The sequence below is a fragment of the Protobothrops mucrosquamatus genome, unplaced genomic scaffold, assembly GCF_001527695.2.
Source record: "Protobothrops mucrosquamatus isolate PMUCROS unplaced genomic scaffold, P.Mucros_1.0 scaffold3488, whole genome shotgun sequence".
NCBI classification, from domain to species: Eukaryota; Metazoa; Chordata; class Lepidosauria; order Squamata; family Viperidae; genus Protobothrops; species Protobothrops mucrosquamatus.
The window spans coordinates 36524-58212 of record NW_015389461.1 but is presented as its reverse complement, the minus strand read 5'-3'; the positions used below and the strand labels follow the sequence as shown (position 1 = coordinate 58212).

General features: G+C 35.0%; 1 protein-coding gene across 1 annotated transcript in view; it reads right to left on the bottom strand.

The window, feature by feature from the left end:
* Positions 1-3407: 3407 nt before the first annotated feature.
* The window catches only part of DAPK1 (death associated protein kinase 1), a gene marked incomplete at its 5' end in the record, with an annotated part of 48224 nt that continues 29942 nt past the window's right edge, over positions 3408-21689 (bottom strand). Inside the window, 8 exons of the mRNA XM_015827088.2 lie at positions 3408-5719; positions 6893-7081; positions 8226-8346; positions 9093-9231; positions 11169-11366; positions 12577-12765; positions 18430-18652; positions 20874-20951. Coding sequence (XP_015682574.2) covers positions 4487-5719; positions 6893-7081; positions 8226-8346; positions 9093-9231; positions 11169-11366; positions 12577-12765; positions 18430-18652; positions 20874-20951 — 2370 coding nt within the window. The remainder of the gene's footprint in view (positions 5720-6892; positions 7082-8225; positions 8347-9092; positions 9232-11168; positions 11367-12576; positions 12766-18429; positions 18653-20873; positions 20952-21689) is intronic.

Below are 21689 nucleotides of genomic sequence, written 5' to 3'. Positions count from 1 at the left end.
CACTTGACGCACCCACACCTGAAGCCCTTATAAACAGAAGAGCATTGACACAGACATCCCCTAAACTCCACTGAAGATGTTACCTAGCCTGGTAACAAAATGTTCGGAAACCAACCCACAAGCTCAGAGAACGAACCTTCACCCTCAAATCCCCAAGTCAAGAGAAGTTGACGCAACCTTCACATGATACAGTTAAACACCCTTCAGATTTGAGTTCATACTTCCTATGTGTATGTAGTTGCTTACTGAATTCAGAATATGGCAGATGGAAAAATTAAGTCAATATTTTCTAACACGTTCTTTGGAAGAAGTAATAGTTCATGGGAAATGGATGCTACTTAATCTTTCTATTCTTGCTTTTGATTTTTTTCCCTTTTTTTCAGGACTCTTCCAGATCAGACCTGTTCTTATGATTCCGTGTGTCTGAGATCTCCCCTAGGACTTTCAGTAATATTTAAGTCTGTGAAGGTCATTTCAAAAGCCTTCTTTTCCCCCCTCTATAAATACAATACATTATGGTTGGTTTGAAAATAAGTCCCAGATACCGTGTCCCCCTGAACTGTAAGCTTTTAAAATTTCAACCTCCCACCCTGAACACAATTGAAAATGAGAACAAAATCTCAAACATATGGTGTATTCAAGGAGACCTAAGAATAATTCTGAGGTAGAATTATTATGCGAGAAGAAAAACATTTCCCAAAACAACAACAAAAAAGGAACTTGCCACAGGAAACATTTTGCAAGCAGTTCTTTCTGCCAAAGAGGTATTAGGAAATACTGAAAGGATGTCCAAATCCTTTCCTACACAGTTTATATGCAAAATTTATAAACAACTGCAGATAGATAATATACATTCAAATTTGCAGCACAATGAGATATTTAACTCTGTACCATGTAGAAATTGTGTTGACTTCCATTTACTTAAGGATTCATAGAAATATACAATTTGTCTGTGCCTACAACTGTAGTAGGGTTGAAATCTAATGAAGTCTTTTACACTGTATCGTATCTTTCCTCCAAGGAGCCCAGAACAGGATTTTGCATTACAATCTCAACCCAGCAGTTAAAGTGAGAACATTATTAAGCTCCAAATAAGCAAGGTAGATTTAGAGGAATAGAGACTTATAACAAAGATTTTCTTTTGAAGCACATTCAGTATGAATTATATTAATTTCCAATAGTGAATCAGGTCTTCAAATTTTCTGAATTAAAAAATAAATAAATCTACAAATGGGTGCTTTGGACTCGTGTCCTATCTCCTGGTCATTCATCTCTTCCATGTGATCACTTTAGGTTGCTTTAAAATGTCAGAGTGTGCAAAAACATTGCACATTACACCATAATAAATCTCTGAATAGTACAAACAAACTGCTACATCAACAAAAACAGCTCTCTGTGTTCACTTTCCTTTTGGGGCATTTCTCAAAAAAGTCAGTTGGGAAATCTAAATCTGAGATTTCATTTTCAGTCATGCCTTTGTTTCCTAAGAGGGCATTCTAAAGAAATGCATGGATTTCCAGAAAACATTGCAGACTATAGCAAACATTGGCGCTTCAGTTTGAGATGCAGACCACACAGACTCATCCCCAATAGCCTGCGCCTGTCTTCAACAGTGAATGGACACAGGGCAGAAAACTTCCTGCAGCCAAGAAGCTCCACACACATTTGCACTACTCAGGTGACCCTGAGGACACAGGTAAAGCTCCAAATTGCTTCAACAACTCTTTAAAAGAATGCAAATGACCAGCTGTCTGCTAGGAATATAAATCCTTCCATTCCCCACCATCCAGTCAGAGCTGAAGAAGCTTCTTGGATGAGAAGTGAAATGTCTTCAAAGAAAAACAAGGAAGTCCAGTTGTCTCCTGAAAAAAAGCACCTTTGCGACAACCATGACGTGGATGACAAAATCTCCATAGACATTCTAAAGAAAGTTAACTTGCAAATCTGAACCTATTAAGATAATTCATTTTTATTAGAAATAACAGGTACTAGGAGGACACCATCAGACTTGTAGCAACTTCTTTTGAACCAGGGAATTCTTTTTAATTTGTCAAGATATAATGTTTTGAATTGGTATCCAATCCCCCATAGCCTTTCGGACCCCTGCCAGAAGCAGTTCATATCAACATTTCTCAAACTGTTGCTTCCCCACAGATGTGCTTTAATTAGGGTCTAATTCTAACCAACACAGCTGGTTGATTCAACCTCTCTTAAGGTCATCAGATGGAGATTTGAGTCCCTGCTGAAATTATCCTATGGAGAAGAATCGTATCTAAAAATACTGTATTTTATAAATAACATTTTAGTTGCTACTTCTATTTTAAAACCGTGAGTTCAAGATAGATTTTGTCCCCTTACCAATTCTGGTAAAGTAATATGACATATTAGGGCTACGGAAAGCATTTAAAAGAAGTGCATTAAAAGTATTAAAGCAGCTGTGTGACTTCCATCAGGGCTGTGAAGGTTGTTCTCAGTTGTCTGGATGCACGTGCACAGATATCTGCTAGGGCTGCCTTCAACGCCTTCGTGTAAACATTCCATAGGCTTCAATCATGGATGTGTAAGATGCAAATGAATGCAAATCAAAATAGACTTGTAAAACAATGAAATGCACTGAAAATAAATTGAAAGTTGAAACCTGGAGACTCTGTCCTAAGTAATCTTACCAACAGACATAGTTTAAAAAGGAAAGTTACAGAGCAACCGTGTTTACAAGTTAAAATGCAGCATATAACTTTTGTTGAAATTAATCACAGTCTTATGACCAAGGTTCAGTCACACACACTTTTTTAGTTTTTAGCATCATTTGTACAGAATTATGCTATAACATTAGCAATCCACATCATTCACTGCTTCAAACTGTAGAATCATCATCTCGGAAAGGAAATTAACACAGAACTTCGCCAAAAATTGTATTTCCCCAAGAAGTCATTTCCTTTTCACACATTCTAAAAGTGATTAGTTAGCAAAGCAAAACCTTCAAAAACATATTTGCACATTTTTATTTTTGTACCTTCCCACGTCATTCTGTGAATATTCAAATCACGATCAGAAAAATAGCCTTAATACTATTATTACTAAATACTATTCCCCATCTAGTTGACATATTACAAGATTGCCGATTGCATATTTATGCATTAAAATACATGCTATGCTTTGGGTAAAATTTTATACTTAATTCTGTCCAGTCCTGTCATAGAAAATTGTGATACATGAAATGGTTTCTTGGAATGAAAATTTGTAGCTGATGTTGGCTAGATAGTTAAAATTAAGAGCTAACTGTTTTGCATGCCCATAAACCAAATAATTAATGTAATTAATGATATGAATGCAAATAGGAAATGAAGAATGATGAAAAAGTTGCAACAGGCAACAATTTATTTGTAAAAAAACTTTTAAAATTGTACTACAACAAAGATTAAGGAAAAACAGTATTAATATATACATATATTATATATGTATATACACATAATATATAGTGTACCTTTAAAATTACATGCTTTTCAGAAAAGAAGAAAGTCATTTTCCCTCATAGTAATTTTAAGCTCTTGCTTTCTTTAATAAAAACAAAATGAAATTAAACGTTCAAGTATAAGAAATAAGCACACTAGTATCTGAAAGTGGAAAACCATTTGCTTTGAACAAATGATCAATGTTAAATACAGAGTAAGTTATAGTTAGCTAACACTTGTATATGTGCCTTGGTGAACTTTACACTTGTGTAAAATCTTTACCTGAGATATGTAGAAATAATGGAAGGTGCAAGTTCATGGAGTTCAAAAGTTTTCATTCTACTTCAACGGAAATAAAACATTTATAATGTCTTACATATTTCTACCCTCATGATAGTCTACATGAGAGCTCTTCAGTGGAACAGATTTCATGTTACCAAGTATCTTATGCTTTATGACACACAAAGGCAACAACCACTTGCAACAACCAGCATGCAGACATGAAATAGAGGTAGCATTGTCTTACAGCTTCCACAGGAACAACTTGATTTTAACCACATGAGTCTTCCGCAAAAGGCACTCACTTTTTCATTTCTAAGCATGGTATTCAAATCCAAACCAATTAGCATTGTTTGGCTAGCTATGTTTTTAAAATAAACAAGGGGGAAAAAAAGAGTATGTAAGAAATGTAGCTTAATTATTGTGCAGTCTTCGGTACAAGGAAGGATGGTGTGTTAAAAATGACCAGCTATTGAAGAATTAAACAGTTAAACCAATAGAATTCAAAAAGGTACAATGATCATTAAAAAGCAGATTGCAAAATAGCTGAAATTATACTAGCCTTTTATAACTAAAGTAAGAGCAATGTGTCACTTAAAAAACAATGTTTCAGGGTTTTAGTCACTTAAAAAGCAATGTGGAGGAACAGAGACAACTCATCACAGTAATATATAGAACTTATAAATACCAAAAAGATTGCCATCCTGAACCCTTTTACATTAGTTGAAATTAGAAAAAGTTCCACATTATTACTTTTATCGAGAGACGACTGAACTAATTGAATTATAAGATGTCCCACTGTTACAGCTTGAAGCGTAAGCTTCCTGACCATTTGCATCGAAACTGACTCTGAACACAGAAGATGCTTTCAATAAAAAGTCAGCTGCGTCTCTGCGGCCCAGTTCCCTCAGCTTAGATATCAAAATACCCACAGTACTTTCAGGGGCATTTCCCCATTCCTGGAGAAGGGAATAGGATGGACTCGAGACAAAGTCATTGGAACTCCCATTATTTATATTATGCTTTGCGACCAGATCAGGGAGGCCCAAGTTCATTGCAAGAAGGCACCAATCCTTGCCCATAGGATCAGGTGGATCCAAAAGTCGGCTCAATTTCCTCCTTGTAAGTAGATTCAAATCTGATACATGGATATCCATTCCTAAACTTGCTTGTGAGTAAACATCAAGACACCCAAAGCACAATATGCTGCTAAAACTTTCTTTGTAACCACCCATGGTATTAGTCAAGGAGGTCTCTTTTTGACTTTGTGCACGGAAAAAATCTCTTGGCTGGTAAATCATGACTGGCTCGTGATGTTCCCTCAGCTGCTGAGGACTGAGATAATGTTTGATTGTCAACAGCCCTGGCAATGTGGTGGCTATCAAATTATCAATGGTACTGCATACAGAATCCAAGAATAAGCAGCATTTAATCTTCTCCATTTCCAAGCCTCTAACTTGAACCTCGATACCCTGACCATTGTTGACAAGCAGTACAAGAAGTTCAGCTCCACGGTTCATAATCTTTGATCCATTGACCCACAAACGTATATCTGCATCTCCCTCTGTGCTTTGTTGATGAATCCATCTACACAGATTCACTTGAACTTTATGAAAAATTCCACAAGGAAGTGGGGTTAGATGTTCCACAGGAACAATTCTAACACCACCATAAATCATAACTTCATCTTCTTCATCAGTCCAAGACCTATGGAGGCTGTCAGTCTTAATCAAGGCTGGAATATCAATCATTGTTCCACTGCTGATATCTCTGGCACAGATGTCCATGGCATCCAAGACTTGTATAAGTTCTTCTACATCACTGTCTGGTATAAGGCGCTGGATATCCTCTATTGTATATCGACCTCTGTAGTGGTGGAGGGCTTTAGGATTCTCTATAGACAAAAGTCTTCCAAGGACATTTGAACATAACCAGCGAGGATCCAGCAGAACAACATCTTGGACTGTCTCACTCTGCATGATGTTGATCTGTTTAGAAAGATAAAAGTCACATTCACATAATCATATATACACGAAAGAGAAAGGACAAGATCTACAAGAGAGTCCTCAGGGTTTCTCAACCAGACAATCATAAGAGCTTTGACTGTAAAAAACTAGGCTTGTGTTCAGATACCCATGATAGGTAGCCATTTGTGTACAAATGCGTAGAATCCTATCCACCCTATTGCTAACCCTAATACTGAGCAGGACTCAGTTTATAAGGCTGAACATAGAAAAAAACTAGAAAAAGATTGTATTGTTCCACATCATGTTTTCTTCCCAATTTATTCAAGACTTTATTTATGTATTTCTTGGTGATAAATACATTCCTTATGTAATTTCTAGCATGTAAGAGGAAAAAAAAACCCTAACTTTAATATCCTACTTAACAACCATGTTTATGCCAATTGTAAAAATGATTATAAAACTGAGACAAGTCATTGGTGACCTGCTTAATGACTGCAATGACTTATGACCAAAATTCCATGCTCAATTGTGGTCATTAAGTGAGGACTACCTGTAAATTTATTTTTCTTAACCACTAGGCTGCCATAAATCTTCTTTTCACATGCAATGACCCTATTCAATGCAATATGAATTTATCTAGTTCCAAATTCAATCATAGTCTTCAATAATATATTGAACTTTACAAGAAGAAGAAGCAAGTTAAGCTGTTTCTATCTTTTAGAAGTTGGCATAAAGGTAGTTTCTCTTTGTGCTGCAGCAGGAAGTAGGTCCTGCTTGATTTCTCTACTGTATACTTTGTGTGCATGCAGAACTTAGAATAAGGAAAACTTAGTAGGGGCAACAATTTGCAAGCAGTGTGATAGGCAAATTGCACTGCATAAACATTCATATACCGTATTTTCTGGCGTATAAGACGACTTTCTAAACCCTGAAAATCTTCTCAAAAGTTGGGGGTCATCTTATACGCCCAGTCGTCTTATACGCCGGAAAATACGGGTATTCTATTTTATTCCTTTACACATGTGGTTTGGCATATTACTCATCAAGTTTTCTCTCCCCCCCCCTCTCTCGCTCAAACTCTATATTTTAACTGGAAAAGTTGGGGGTCGTCTTATACGCCCAGTCGTCTTATACGCCGGAAAATACGGTAATTAACACTTATAGAATTATCCATGTAATTAATATATTACTTACTTCGCCTATACTGTGTAGCTGGAGGGCTATATGCCGAATCTCATCTTCACTTGCTAATGGATTAAGTTGATCTTGCACATCATATATAAACTGTTGAAGGGACATGAGCTGATTGGGCCCATTCATTTTTCTCCATGATGGTAGAGTGGAAATTATTTTTTCACACAAGTGAGTCATAGGTGGACATGTCTATGAAAAAAAAATCATAGTAGATATTAACTTGGTTTCTAGAATACAAACTGTTATTTTTGCTTAGATTTTGTCTAAGATATTTTAATAAAGTAATCAATTTTATTTAGCTATATATATAATATATATATTATAGCTATATATACATATATATATATATTATTCTCTGTAAATGAAATTGCAGATTACACTGAGATTACTGACATATAGCCCCTTTGTGCAAATATATTTTTTATTCAGTGGTTGAATTTGAACCTGTTTCATGAAAAAGATTTTATTTCTCCAATCAATGCAAACATCCCACCTGAAGTTGAGTTTCATCTTTCCTCTTATCTCTATTGTTTGGACTACTTTTCTTATTTCATAAAAATAACTCTTTTTCACTTGCTATAGCAATCGAAAGTTTTATTGAGTGGATAAATAGGATACTCTTTCATAAAATGGGCAGGCATTTGTGCAGTTTCTGAACATAAAGTTGCATGTGTTAAATAATTTAGTATAGAAAACCAATAGCTTTAACATATATAGTGGGCAGTATTATTAGCTACAACATATACTCTGTTTGCTAATAACATTAATAACATTATTGCAACAAGTCAACCAGCCTAAAAGATTGGCCAACATATATTGACCACAACACTTAAAACAAGATAAGCCAAACTTAAAGTGTGGCTTAATCTCTATTAATTGAAGGTATGTAAGTTACAAATAGAATAAAATCAGTAATATATTCATTGATCAGTTTAAAAAACACTGAATTAGCTTTCCTTAGCCTGATGACCTCCAATACATCAGCCCTTCAGTGACCAGAATTCTTAGGCAGTTATGTGAAAATTCAAGGAGTTGCAGTTTTAATAGGTTGCTAGGTTGGAGGACAGTCTTGTTATCTTCTAAAAAATGGGCAGGAATTCTCCCACCAAAAAAAGTTCAACGTTGTTGAGACAGATGTAAAAAACAGATGTATTATGATAAAAACTTAATAAGCAAAATAGTACATTTTTGTTCTAATTCATATAAATGTGACTCCAGTCTAACTATTATTTTTAACATTCTCCCATATCAGAAGGAGTGGCATAACTGTAGTTGCGTTCAAAATAGGTAAGGACCTGCTCAGTGACTACGCAGTGGCTATACATCTACTTACAGAGATAATCTGACTGCGCAACTCTTGAAGATGGTTTCGGAGGATCTTCATATCTTTTGAACCTGATGCTCCAGCATCTAGAATAAATAATCTGTCCAAAATGTGAAGGTCATTCCCAAACCTAAAAATAAAATGATTATCATTTTAATCCCAAAGCCCAATTTTACCTTTTTCTAACTAAATCAATTTGGCAGATTTAAATTTTTTCTTGAGATCATAAATGAAGCAATCCACTTGTTGTTTGACTCTGTGGGTATTTGAAAGCAAGTTCCGTTAAATTCAATCACTTGTTTCTGTTTTAACTATTTATTTTATTTACTATATTTAATTTATTTATATTTATATTTCATACTTCTTAACTGACCATCTCCCTCAAAGAGGAGCTATCCAGTTTCTCCAAAAATAAAGGGAGACTGGATGTTTCTTCTAATTTTAAACATAGTTCATTTTTTTATTTCTGAAGTCAGAAATCTATTTATTGTAACAATGGTTAATCCAGACTGTCTAGGAACTCATCCTTCTAGCTTGCTTAAACTACTAAATCTAGAAAAAATGTACAATGGAATAAAAAAACTAGAATGTATTAAAACGTATACAGACACTAGAAGTTTTTAGTCCATTCTGTTAAGGCATGGAAGGTAGAGAAGTCTTCAAGATGGTGGCGACACATTATTATAAGAGAAACTATTGCTTCTTGAAGTATAAAACAGTATAATTAATATGGACTTTTCTTTTCTGTGCATAGGAACACTTCATTTTTCTTAAAAAAGTTAAATTAATTCAGTTAGTTCATGTATATGAAAGAGTTAAAATGTGCTAATCTCAAAATATAGCAGATATTCCTATAATTTATGTTTTCTCTCTTACCTATTCCTAATTTCTTTCAAAAGTGATGTATCTTTCTCATATTGGAACTCTCCTCCAGCAGAACGTGGAAGATTCACAATATCTGCATGTGTAGCCACCAGTGCAACATGAGGTGGGGTTTTTAGCCTTCCTCCGAAAGCTTCAGGAGACAAAGAATGAAGACTTTCAGGACAAACAAGATTTGTGTTTCCGTTACTGTAATATGCTTCTGTACTGTATGTTCTTGGTCTGAAGAGATTGTCTATATTTATTCTACGTTTACTCATACTACTCCATTTTACGAAACAAAGAAAACACATTATAAATGGGAAGTCATAATCTGTCCATTTACTAAATAAATATACATTTTGGAGGTTAGTTTTTTTAAAAAGAATTTATCCATTAGATTCAATAGTCTACAGTACTGCAAATTTATGATAGATATTACAGGCAAGGAATAACTGATCTAAAACCCATTCATACAATGGTATGAATGCAACTTTACAGTACTTACACAAAGAGAGAATTAAGTATGAAAGCCTTGGAGATACCATGAAAAAGAATGGGAAAGTGAGAGAGAGTGAGAAAGAGATACAATTGGGACAAGAATGAGGTAATACTAAACACAACTCTGCACAAATACATCATCTGGAGAAATAATGTTATGCGGTTTTTTTTAAAATAGTGATTTCAACCTTGTAGTAATTAATTACAACAAATACTCATAGCATTACCACAAAAATCAATGAGCAAGAACCAATATTTCTATTAAATGCAAATAATGCAAAAACATATTCAAATTTCTTTTATTTCTTTGAATTATAAACATGGATTTATATTTTATATTCACTAGAAGAATGCTTATATATATATTTCAAATGAATATATATGTCTGAACACACATATATGTCCACACATTGTAGCAGATTCCTTCATGAACTAACACTATTGAAAATGTTGCTGACAATGAAACAGCATTCCTGCTAATGTTGGAATCAAGTGGTCAGTCTCTCCCCAAAGCCAAAAGCTCCAACTATTATTTAATATTCAAAGAAGGGGGTTGGATCAGGTTGATGTTTCAAAATTGGCTACATATTATTTATATCTATATCTATATATCGATCACACATATAAACACACATGTATATTAAACATACACACACACATATATACACATATACACACAAATATACGCACAGATATATAATTGTACAGGAGTTATTCTAACATAAATATTTCTCAGAATGTAATCAGTATTGGTTCCTGATGATGTGCAAAAAGGCTGCATTGAAAATAAAATTCAATGTTAACAATTAACATCTATGCACATTTCTTCAAAATTCAATGTGCACTTCAGTGACTGTTGAAATATCTGAAAAAAATTCTTAGCTCCAGCATTTATTTTCTCCAAGTTGTTCATGCAATAAATCTTCCCAAACAAAAAAAATATTGAATAAATGTGCAACGAATAGGAATGTATGTATGGTTGACTTGGGAAAAGCCAATTAATCCCCATGTAGGCCGGGTGACTGTTTGCAAAAGATAAATACCCAGCCTATTGAAATCATTCAAGGAGATACTTTGCTTGCAAGGGAGGTGTCCCTAGGGAACTGCACCTCAAAGCCAAGAAGACGCTGCAGCTACTTAAAGATGTGGCATGGCTGGTTCAAGGTTCTTCAAAATGTAAATGAAAACAGACATTTTATCTGCATAGCTGAGAAAGCAAATTCCATCACTGAAAGCTTTGCACAGGAGAAGAAAATAGCAACATTAAAATATTAACGGGTTATCTTTAATAGTGTCAGCATGGAATAGAAAATCTTTTAATCCCATGATGTGACCATTTAACTAAAATTTTAGTAACACTGTTTGGACAGAAATTTAATCAATGCATTTTAATTGTGTTTTTCCAATGAAAATGTCACATAACAGGCAAAAAGTGATTCACTGAGATAAAGTAAAGATGATCCTGAATTTCGCGAATTGAATCTTTTCTAAAGTATAGAACAATTACATTAATAGATATAGTTTATAAGCAATTTAAGGCAGTATGACTAAGGTATCTCATCAGTACGCTCATCATGTAAATAAACATACCTATAGGTTCTTCAACGGGAACTAGTGATTTTAAAAAACTAAGCCAAAAGGTCACTTGATTCAACTGTATTTCATAAGGTTCTTCAAGGCTAAAAAGCACAATGTGAACTGAGGTGGGGTCATTTGCAGCAAAATAATCATAGCAGCAGAAATAGACAGGATTTCCAGAGAATTCCCATACACTGAAATCACCAATTCCTACAAGAACAAAAAGTATGTTATCAAACTAATAAATGAAAGAAATTATGAAATGTTAACAAAACATTCTTATTTCCAGAGACAGAAATCACAATATTTTTCTCAAAACAAGATTCAGCAGTCCATCTGCATTTGAAATACAAAGGCCACTCTTTTGAAGACAGCAAAGTCCACATTCTGGACAGAGAGGACTGCTGGTTTGAAAGAGGGGTCAAAGAGGCCATCTATGTTAAAACTGAACAGCCCTCCCTCAATAGAGGAGGAGGGATATGACACCACCCATCCCCTGTTTACCACACAGTCCTTTCAGCAATTCCAAAAAGGTTCCAGACCCATTTGTACTATTCAGGCGACCATTAGGGCACAGATAAACCTCCAAGTGGCCTCAATGACTCTCAGAAAGAGTGCTAACGACCAAATGACTGGAATATAAATTCTTCCATTCCCTACCATTCAGTCAGAACTGAAGACGTTTTTTTGGTTGAGAAGTGAAATGTCTTCAAGAAAAAACAAAGAAAGTCCAGTTCCTTCTTGAAAAAGCACTTTTGTGACAACCATGACCTGGATGACTGAGAATCTCCATAGACAATATTTTTCTCAGACTGTTTTACATTTGCTGGATGTCCCATTACTTTGTAAACTATCCATAAGTCTCCATTCAGACTCCCCCCCCCCAATTTACTTTTACCTTCTTCAAAATTAACCTGTAGACGTCTTTAAAAAGTTCCACAATATGTCCAGTGGGAAAAAATAGGATGTATTTAAGCCCAAGAAGCTCAGATGTTAATAGCATAAAATCTAGTGCTAAAATTAATTCAATTACCGGTAAGTAATTGTATTGCAATTAAGTGATCATTAAGACCATGAAGCATTTTGGCAAATCTGAAGGCAAACAAGTACTTAACAGCTCGCAGGGTACAAATGTAGCTTTTCTTTAACCCAACAGTTTTTCCTGGAATTGGCCTCATGTGCACCGTAGCATCTGCTTACTGCAGTTAGATTTAAGCACTGACGCTGCTGCTTATAATGAATTTACTATTGATTACATGGAACTTTGCATATTCAAGATTCAAAAAAAGTAAATGCTGCTGAAGTACTGAAAATATTTAATTCAATGCATAAAAAGGGGTTAAAGTAGAACTTGCTTGCACCAAAGACCCTGCCAGTGATATTAAAATAAACTTAGAATGCACCAAAGTTTATGCTTTACCATTCAAATAAGCATTCTGCACATCAATGCCCTTTGTGGACTGGTCATCCATGGAGCAGTGGGAATGATGAGAGGGAGAAACAAATACTTCCAACATCCCTTTGGTCAGGCCTGGCTCAAACATCATGCTTCGGCTTCTCACGCTAACATTCTCACAGCCAGGATACAGATTTGAAATACTTACTGAAACTGGATTAGAGAAAGAATATAAATTGAAGATTACAAACTTTGGAAAGTTGACCACTTAATGATTTCAAACTATGTAGAATTAAAAGCAGTAAGAGTGCAGGCTTGGTAAGATGGAGATGATGAAAAGTCCCAGTACCATCAGCAGTGAGAGCCATCCATTTACCTTAGAAAAGATTTAAGTTTTGGGGAACAACCCTTTTTGCGCAATTTTTTTTTCTCATATTCCCAATGATGAACAAAAAACAAAAGAAAGTAAATAAAATCTGTAGGGTTTCCAAGAAGGTTCCCACTTAACTCTGTATTTAGCCTTTCCCAACTTGTGGCCCTCCAAATGTAGATTTTTATTTTTTATCCCATCTTTATTATTTTTTATAAATAACTCAAGGTGGTGAACGTAACTAATATTCCTTCCTCTTCCTCCAATTTTTCCCCCCACAACAATTCTGTGAAGTGAGTTGGCTTGAGAGAGACTGACTGGCCCAAATTATTTAATGTAATTTTATTTTATTTTATTTAATTAACATCAGAGTTCCCATCTGCACATATACCATGCATCCGTGTGGAAGGCAGCTTATGAAGCCAATTTGCTTTACCCTTTACCCTCTTCTGCATAAACCTTGACTGATGATACTGGACTCTCCTGAAGTGTATAGACTGTGCTGTAACCACTGAATTGGAAGGTGAAATGCCCTGAAATTGCTTAGAGGCCTCTTCCAATTTGTAAACACTTTTGCTTAGAATATCAATATGCTATTCTGTATCATTAAAGAAACTGACTATTTTCCAATTAGAGGAATAAACTGAGAGATTTGCCTGATAGGCCTTAAATTCTTTATGCATATATATTTGCATTCTTCTAACTTCTTCTAGTAGAGAACCAAGTTAATACACCAATATGCTAAAAACATTCTATATTTTTAATATAGATGAGCAGAATCCTCCCGCAAACCTCTTTAGAAAACTTAACTCTTAAACTCTTAAGAAATTAAGAAGTCTCTTAATGATTTAAATAATCTGAATAAGAAGAGAGCATAGGCATTCACTAATGATTTTACTTTCAGCCTTAGGGGAAAGTAAATATGATTCAGTGGAATGAATTCTTCTTCTCTGGATTTAAGAAAGATAAAATCTGTTTAAAGCAGGGAATTTGCTCACACCCTTTAAATATGGCATATGTACAAACGGAAAAATATTTTCCAAATGTATGAATTAAATAAATGGTCTTTGTACACTATTTGATCATTTTACATAACGTTAAACTTTAGCATAGAGTTCCCCAACCTTTCCGGATTGGCGGCCCGGAGGGAAAGGGAGAAGCAGAGAAATGCACGTGCGGCGGTACCAGCATCTGCATGCATGTGCAAGCAGACTGCATGCACCCGCAGCGGTGCTGGTGGCAGTGTGGGTGCCTGCACGCCCATGCAAGCAGGATGCTAGCACCTGCAAGTGGGCCACTAGCGACCGTGCGCATGCACAAATGGGCCGCTAGCGATTGTGTGACGCCGATGGTGGCACTAGCACCACACATGTGCAAATAGGGCTGCTAGCACGAGTGGGGGGGTGCACGCACATGTGTGTGCACTTGCCAGCCATTCTCGTGGCCCGCTGGTCAACAGGCTGCAGCCTGGTACCGTGCTGCGGCCCACAGGTTGGAGAGCCCTGCTTTAGCACACTGCAGATTAAAAAGTTACCAGATGTTGTCTAGGATGCTGGATTAGGAAGGTCACGGGGTGACTTTGGATCAGCTACTTTTTCTCAGCCCAACCTGACTCACAAGGTTGCTATTGTTGGGAAAACTAAGAGGAGGGATCTTCAACTTCTGTGGCAAAAAGCAGGAATATAAATCTAACAATTAATAATAATAATAATAATAATAATAATAATAATAATAATAATAATAATAATAATAAATAAAACCTCACCATTGAAAAATGATCATGATTCTAACACTAAGCTTTCCATCAGATCATATTTAACTTTTGATTGAATGCAGAAATAACAATAGAACAAATTTAGGGATTTTCACTGTAGATGGATTATATGTTAATATATTAATTCTTTGCCTTATTTGCTTAGAAGAAGTATTAATAGGTTAAAGTGGTTACCCCATATAAAAGGATATTTTCTGATTCTACACAACCAAATTTATTAAGTGCAGGATTGCTTTAAAAAAATTGTTGTATTTGTTTCCAAAAACATTGAAAGTAATATATTTAGCATACTGTAAGTAAGGAGAAAACTCTTAGATGTGAAGCCCAGGTAACATTAAATAAATAGCAGATACATTGATCCTCAAGTTAGCTCGCCTAATAAGGGGCAGGGTTTATGCTCAATAGGAGTATACTAAATATCAGAATATAGATTCAAAGTGGGTTAGTGCAAGGGAAGCACCTGTCCTTGAAGCACTGAAACTGCCAACTGATAATGAAGTTAAATGGCTGTATGTATACACAGTTGTGTCGACAAACAGGTGCAACCTTTGAAATTGGTGCATGAATTTTCCAAAGGATGCAGCTGTTAGGATCCCAGAAGTAAGAACAAAGAACAAAAGTTTTGCACAGCCGAATATTCAAGACTTTGATGGTCTGCTCCAATACCCACTGACTGATTTCAGTTTTTCCCCCTTTCAAAAGACAAAGCGATCAGACCTTACCCACAGAACCTGTAAAATCAAAGTTGATTTCCAATTTCTTATTTTTAATATAAAATGTAACCATTCAGGAATACGACAGAGGCTAGGGGTTCAGTCAAAAGGAAAAAAAGGCCATCCTTGATTCTTTGATTCCAAGTGTCAGAAACCCAAGAAATATATTGGGGGATCCAAAGGATCTCTTTTCAAATTTCTGACTGAAGAGCATATAGTGATTTGGAATCTTTATAAATACACATCTGGGAGCAATACAGCAATTTAGTTGATTGCTTTGACTTTAGACATGTCAAGGGCAGAGCTGAATGGAAATAGAACCAAGAAATTTTAACCAGATACTATCTCTCCATACAACACATGCAAAGCTATCTAGGAAATGCTGGTACATTTTCCACGAGATGGAGCAATTTATTATACAACTCAGATTTTAATCTCCTGTGTCTGACTTGCTTCTCAACCAATGTCACAATTTTCAATAGGGACCAGGGGCATATTCTTTTTTGGTCATACTAGCTAAGTCGATTTTCTGATAGCTGACTGGCTTACTTCTGTTCTTGTTTTCCCGATGGACCAGTCTAACATGTATTCAGTCCTCAGGAATCCAAAAGGAATGTCAATAAATGAGTCAGCAAAGCTGAGGCAAGCTAATTAATTTCAGTTTTCAGTAATTCACTGGGAATCACATCGCCAAAATTGTATTCTGGTTTTGAGGAAAATAATTTTTTCAGTGCAGAGTTGCTCCGGAAGAAAGGCCAGTTACCATCATTCAAGTTTGTATCCCAATAAAAGCTAACATTGGCAAACTCCAAATAAAAAAATGGAGAAGATTATTTCAGGAAATTCAAGCTCTGTTCATGGAAAATATCACTGACCTTGCTGGAGAAGCACTTTTTTTGAGGTAATAATTCATCCTATCAAAACTAAGTTATCATTCTGTCAGATAACCTAATTAGATTAGGATAGTTTTCTTATTCTTAAGCTAAAATAAAGCTCTATGCAATTTGCATTTAGTGGCTCTAATCGCTCTTTTATAATCTCTAGAGCAACAAAGAACGCTCCTGATCTTTTTTTGTACAGTACATGACAACACTTTAGATATTTCAATGTACTGGTAGCTATCATGCAAAACTCTTCTATTCTTCGGTCAGTTTTTACAAATATTCTTCATAGGATTTGATTTCCAGATTTCTTAGCATTCCAATTCCCTATCTGTAGGGAATCTGACAATATCCTGTTCAAAATATGGCAAACTCTCCTTAGCCTTATTTGTTCATTGGTTTTTAACAAAATGCATTTGGGAATGCCTGGTGATTTATATCAAGCTTCTTTCTCATGGGCCTTGTCCTGATCCATCTTTTCCTAACAGGCATTAAAGTCTAAGCATTCAAGAATTAAATAAGTAATGAGAACTTACCTCTCATCCAATTTTTAAATCTCAGTTAATTGATAACAGACATACTTAAAGATAACATCTTAACTATATCAAGCAGGGATGTCCAACCTTGGCAACTTGAAGACTTCAACTCCCATAATTCTCCAGTCAACTGTGCTGACTGGGGAATTCTGGAATTGAAATTCGTAAGTCTTAAAAGTTGTCAAAGTTGGATGGCCCCAATATAAAGTATTTATACAGAGTAAAAATAAGCATGATGCTTCACAAGAAAAACTTTTATCTTACTTACCATGCAGATTTCCACCTATAGAAAGGATGATTTGTTAAAACACTTAAAAGTTAAATGAAAAAAAAAACCTAACAAACTCCCTCATCAGAAGTTCCTAAGCTTAATAGCTATAAATAACAAAACATAGAAATTTGTTTAAAAAGCTATAGTGTAAAAATATAAACGTATGATCATCATAGAATATAAGCTATTTAAAAATACTTAGGATCACTATGGAATATAAACTATTTTATTTCTAATTTACAAAAGAAGCCACTGAAAATAGAGCTATATTGTACATTTTTTTGCAATGGTGTTATTGGTAATCTTTGTTACTGTAGTGTGCAATTGTGCATAATTCCCAGAGTTCCCGCCCCCAAATCTTGTAAGATCTTGTGAAATGTTGATGTTTTATGAGATATCACTTGAAAAAAAACTTAAAAGCTTTTGGTTTTTATCATATGGAATAAAGCTTCTGTGATAACTCAAGATTTGCAAAAAAAATCTCATTTTGGGGGGAAGAGGGTGAGAGACTGGAGTGCCTTGAGTACTAATAATCTCTCTTTTCATAAGCCCTACTTGACAATATAACTATTATTGCTGTGAAAGGCTTAGCTAAGGCAATCAATTGAAAAGCATGGTTTTTACTAATTATTTCAGATATTAAGATGGATTTACTGAAGGCTAGATATATGCCTCAGGGATATTGCATTTTCCTTGTATTATAAAAGCAACATTGGGGCAGTAGAAAAACATACTTCCTTCACAATTAACTATAATGAATTCCCGTGTGTTATTGCTCTTCATACCTTACCCATTTTAAACCTTTGATCATTATGAAACCTAAAGATGCTCTCGAATTGAGCTTGACTCATAGTAACTACATGGAAATATTCATGCTGTTTCATTGGCAACAGTTTGATACTACTAATTTTAGAGATGCTTTTTCAGCTTTCCAGTTTAGCCATGTATTCCCTGGTGATCTATTATCCAAATACTGACTAGACCTGGTTCACCTTGTTTTGCGAGACCAAATGCTGCTACCTTAAGGTATAACTGAAAAAGAAAACAGGCTGTCTAACAAAATGAAACAAAGCACTTTCCTCACCACACTGTCAGTGCTCCACTATTTTGAAGTACAACTTTTCTTCTACTTGAGTATGCATTTGCTTTTGTGATGGCACAGATTGTGTACATTTCTCTCTAAAAAGAACCATTCCATTCAGCCTCCATTTACAAAGGAATGCAGTATTGCATTACAGAATGTGGCCACGCTTATCATAAATACAAAAATGAAAAAGCTATTATAATGTTTTCCCAGTGCCGATAATACAAAAACATCCTTAAAAGTGGTACCTGTTGGCTTATTAGATAAAGGTGAAGGAGGAAATCGGACAGAATTTGTAGATGCGAGTCTTGGTCTGCGCCTCCTGAAGAAGCTTCTCAGTAGCCCACATTTTAAAGACTCCACAAGAGTTGTTTTACCAGATGAAGAGTGGCCAAAGAGTTTAATTTTTATTCTTGGTTGTAGATTATGAGTAGGTTTAAGATGCTGGATGAATAATGCCCTATGTGTATCCTAAAGGTAAAACAGGGATTAAATCAGACACAAAGTTATGATGAGAAATATTAGATTAAATATTCTTTGTAATATATTTTCCAAGAAAAAAGACAGCTATCCAGATTTAGCATTCTGATTAAAATAACAAATAATTATTTAATTAATTAACATTATTAATTACCTGGCCTTACATCTCTAGGTAGTTTAGACCAAAGTGAATTAAATACTAGTAACACAAAAATAAAATAATAAATTAAAAATACAACCCAAATGGCCATGCCTACAAGGATGCCCATGCCAACCTGCTAGCATCAAAACCTTATTCCATAAATCTTTAACAGAGATGGGAGAACTGGTAGGCATTCCTGAGATTTCTAAGTTAGATTGGTAGAATACACTGATGCTCAGCTGTTATGAGTTTTACTTCTTATACTATTTAGCTTATCTGCTTTATTGTAAGTTGCCTAGGGTCATGTATGTGAAATGTGAAATGGGTGACTGTACAAATCCAATGAATGAATAAAGAAATAGATGGTGTAATAAGAATAATAGGAACAAAAGACAAAGAATTGGAGAAAATCACACAAAGTATCAGGATCTGAAAATCAAAAGATGGCATAAACCAGCCAGGGTGGTCCCAGTGATTATTGGCACATTGGATGCCATATCAAACAATATTGAATGGCATTTAGAAAATCTATGCATTGACAAAATTTCCATCTATCAATTAAAAAAGGCCACAATGCTTGGATCTGTGTATATACATCTATACATTATGATATCCTAAGTTCTTGGGAAAAAATTAATTGTACAAAGGTGAACACTAGCTAAAGAATTAGCAGCTGTGATTTCACATTCATATATGCCAGTTAACTATTTATATGCTACTTAATTCCCTATGACTTATAAGCTGTAGTGGCTAAATGGACTTGGAAGCAAAATCCTTCGAATTATGACACTCTGTAACTGAGTTATCATCTCATCAGCAGACTGATAGCCAGCATATTTTGGATTAACTGGAGTTTTTAGATTGTTTCCAAAGGCTGTCCCACTTATAGTTCATTGAAATATTTCAGCCTTTCGGTGATCTGGTTATTGGTTTCTCTAACCACAGTGACCCCTGCTGTTTAAGCAGGAACCGTGAGTTCAGAAGGATTCTCAAGTAACAGACCTATATGTCTTCAGGGAAGCATAACTTGTTGAGTGACTACAGAAACCATTGTTACTGGATTGACATGTTTATCGGCAAAAAGTAACTTGGTCTTGGATGATTTGAGCTTGTTTGCTTCATCCAAATCCTGACAGCTCCAGAAACAGGCTCTTCATGGCATCTCTGGCTTGGCCTGAGTATGTCATTAGCATACTGATAATATAAAGACCTGCTTTACATATTCAATACGTTCTTCCTAACATTATGGTGCTATGTTGTGGGTGTTTTATTTTGATGCCTTTGAATCGGTGTTGACTCCTAGTGACTGCCTAGACCAGGGGTAGTCAACCTTGGCTCTTTTATGACTCGTGGACTTCACCTCCCAGAATTCCTGAGCCAGCACAGCTGGCTCAGGAATTCTGGGAGTTGAAGTCCACGAGTCATAAAAGAGCCAAGGTTGACTACCCCTCGCCTAGACAAATCCCTGTAGCTTTCTTGGCCTCCTTTTTACAACTAAGAAAGAATGATGGACCCAATGTTACCTAGATGACTTCATGCCTAAGGCAGGACTAGAACTCAGAGTTTCCCAGTTTCTAGCTTGATGCTTTAATCACTACACCAAACTAGCTCTCTTCAGGTTGTAGATATCTTACAAATTATTTTATTGAAAAGTTAGTAAGTCATTATTATTATTACTAAACAAAATTTCTCCTTTTTTCACTAATCAATTTCAAATAATATCAAAATTACCTACATTTTTATCTTACAATTAAACTAAAACCAGGATTTTTTGTATAATTAAGCTGTTCATTGCTAAAATGTCTACTTGGTTTCTAGAATTCTCTCAAGACTCTTACAGAACTCTGTCAAATTGAGAACTGACAACAAGTTATCAATCACTGTTTCCAAGTTTCTTGAAACTTTTTTTTTCATAAAACTTTTTAAAGTGTTAGGTGGAAGTATACAAAGCTTGATTCTTCATTATAAGTCACTGTGTGTGCTTACTATAAGATGCTTTGAGTACTTACTTAAACAGAAAAACAGAATATAAATTTAGCTATAAGTAATAGTGCATTTTCATTCCTTTACCTTTTTCAACCTTGTAAGCAGACTAGCTACATGGTCATGCTGCTCTGATCTAGCCAGATCTTCTGCTGTTTTTCCATCCTATTAGAAGACAAAAAGCCAGTTAAAATGAATTTGCATCCATGTATGAAGAAGTACCACTGTTCTACTGATAGTAAGAAAATAAACTTTCAGAAAGAAACAGATTAGAAGATACTGTATCTTGTATGGAACCTTTAATGCATTTAACATCAAAATTAACTCATCATCCTTTCTAGCTCATTTTACAATTAGTTGATATTTGATGTTTAAAATTTAGTATCTTAAAGCAACATTCTACTTTTTTAAAGTGTTTTTCTTTTTCTTTTTTATGAGCAATACCAAAATGCTTTAGAAGATGGTGAAGCCAATATATTTTTACTAATCTAATAGGAAGGAAGGTATTGAAAATTGTGTCAAAATTATACAAGAAGCAAAATATTCTATTTATTTATTTAACTCCTGTTCCATCAGATCTGGTAGGAAGAGCACACTCTGGTTGCAGTCAATTAAAGAATGCTAAGAAAAGCATGTCTTTTCAGTTGTGGCATCTCTGGAAAACCTTATCACTTGAAAATTCTTGGCCCAACCAGGATCATTTCCCTCAATAAATAAATAAATAAAATGGCTTTGAGACATTTCTTTAATTGGGTTCTCTTTATCAAGTTTTAGGACTTTTGTGGAAAACAGATAATGTTTTAGGTCATTCTTATGCAGAAATGTTTAACATTCAAAAGGGTTCACAAATTTATAAGTATCCCTGTAAACTCTTGTGTCACTCCTGATTTTCTTTACCCATCT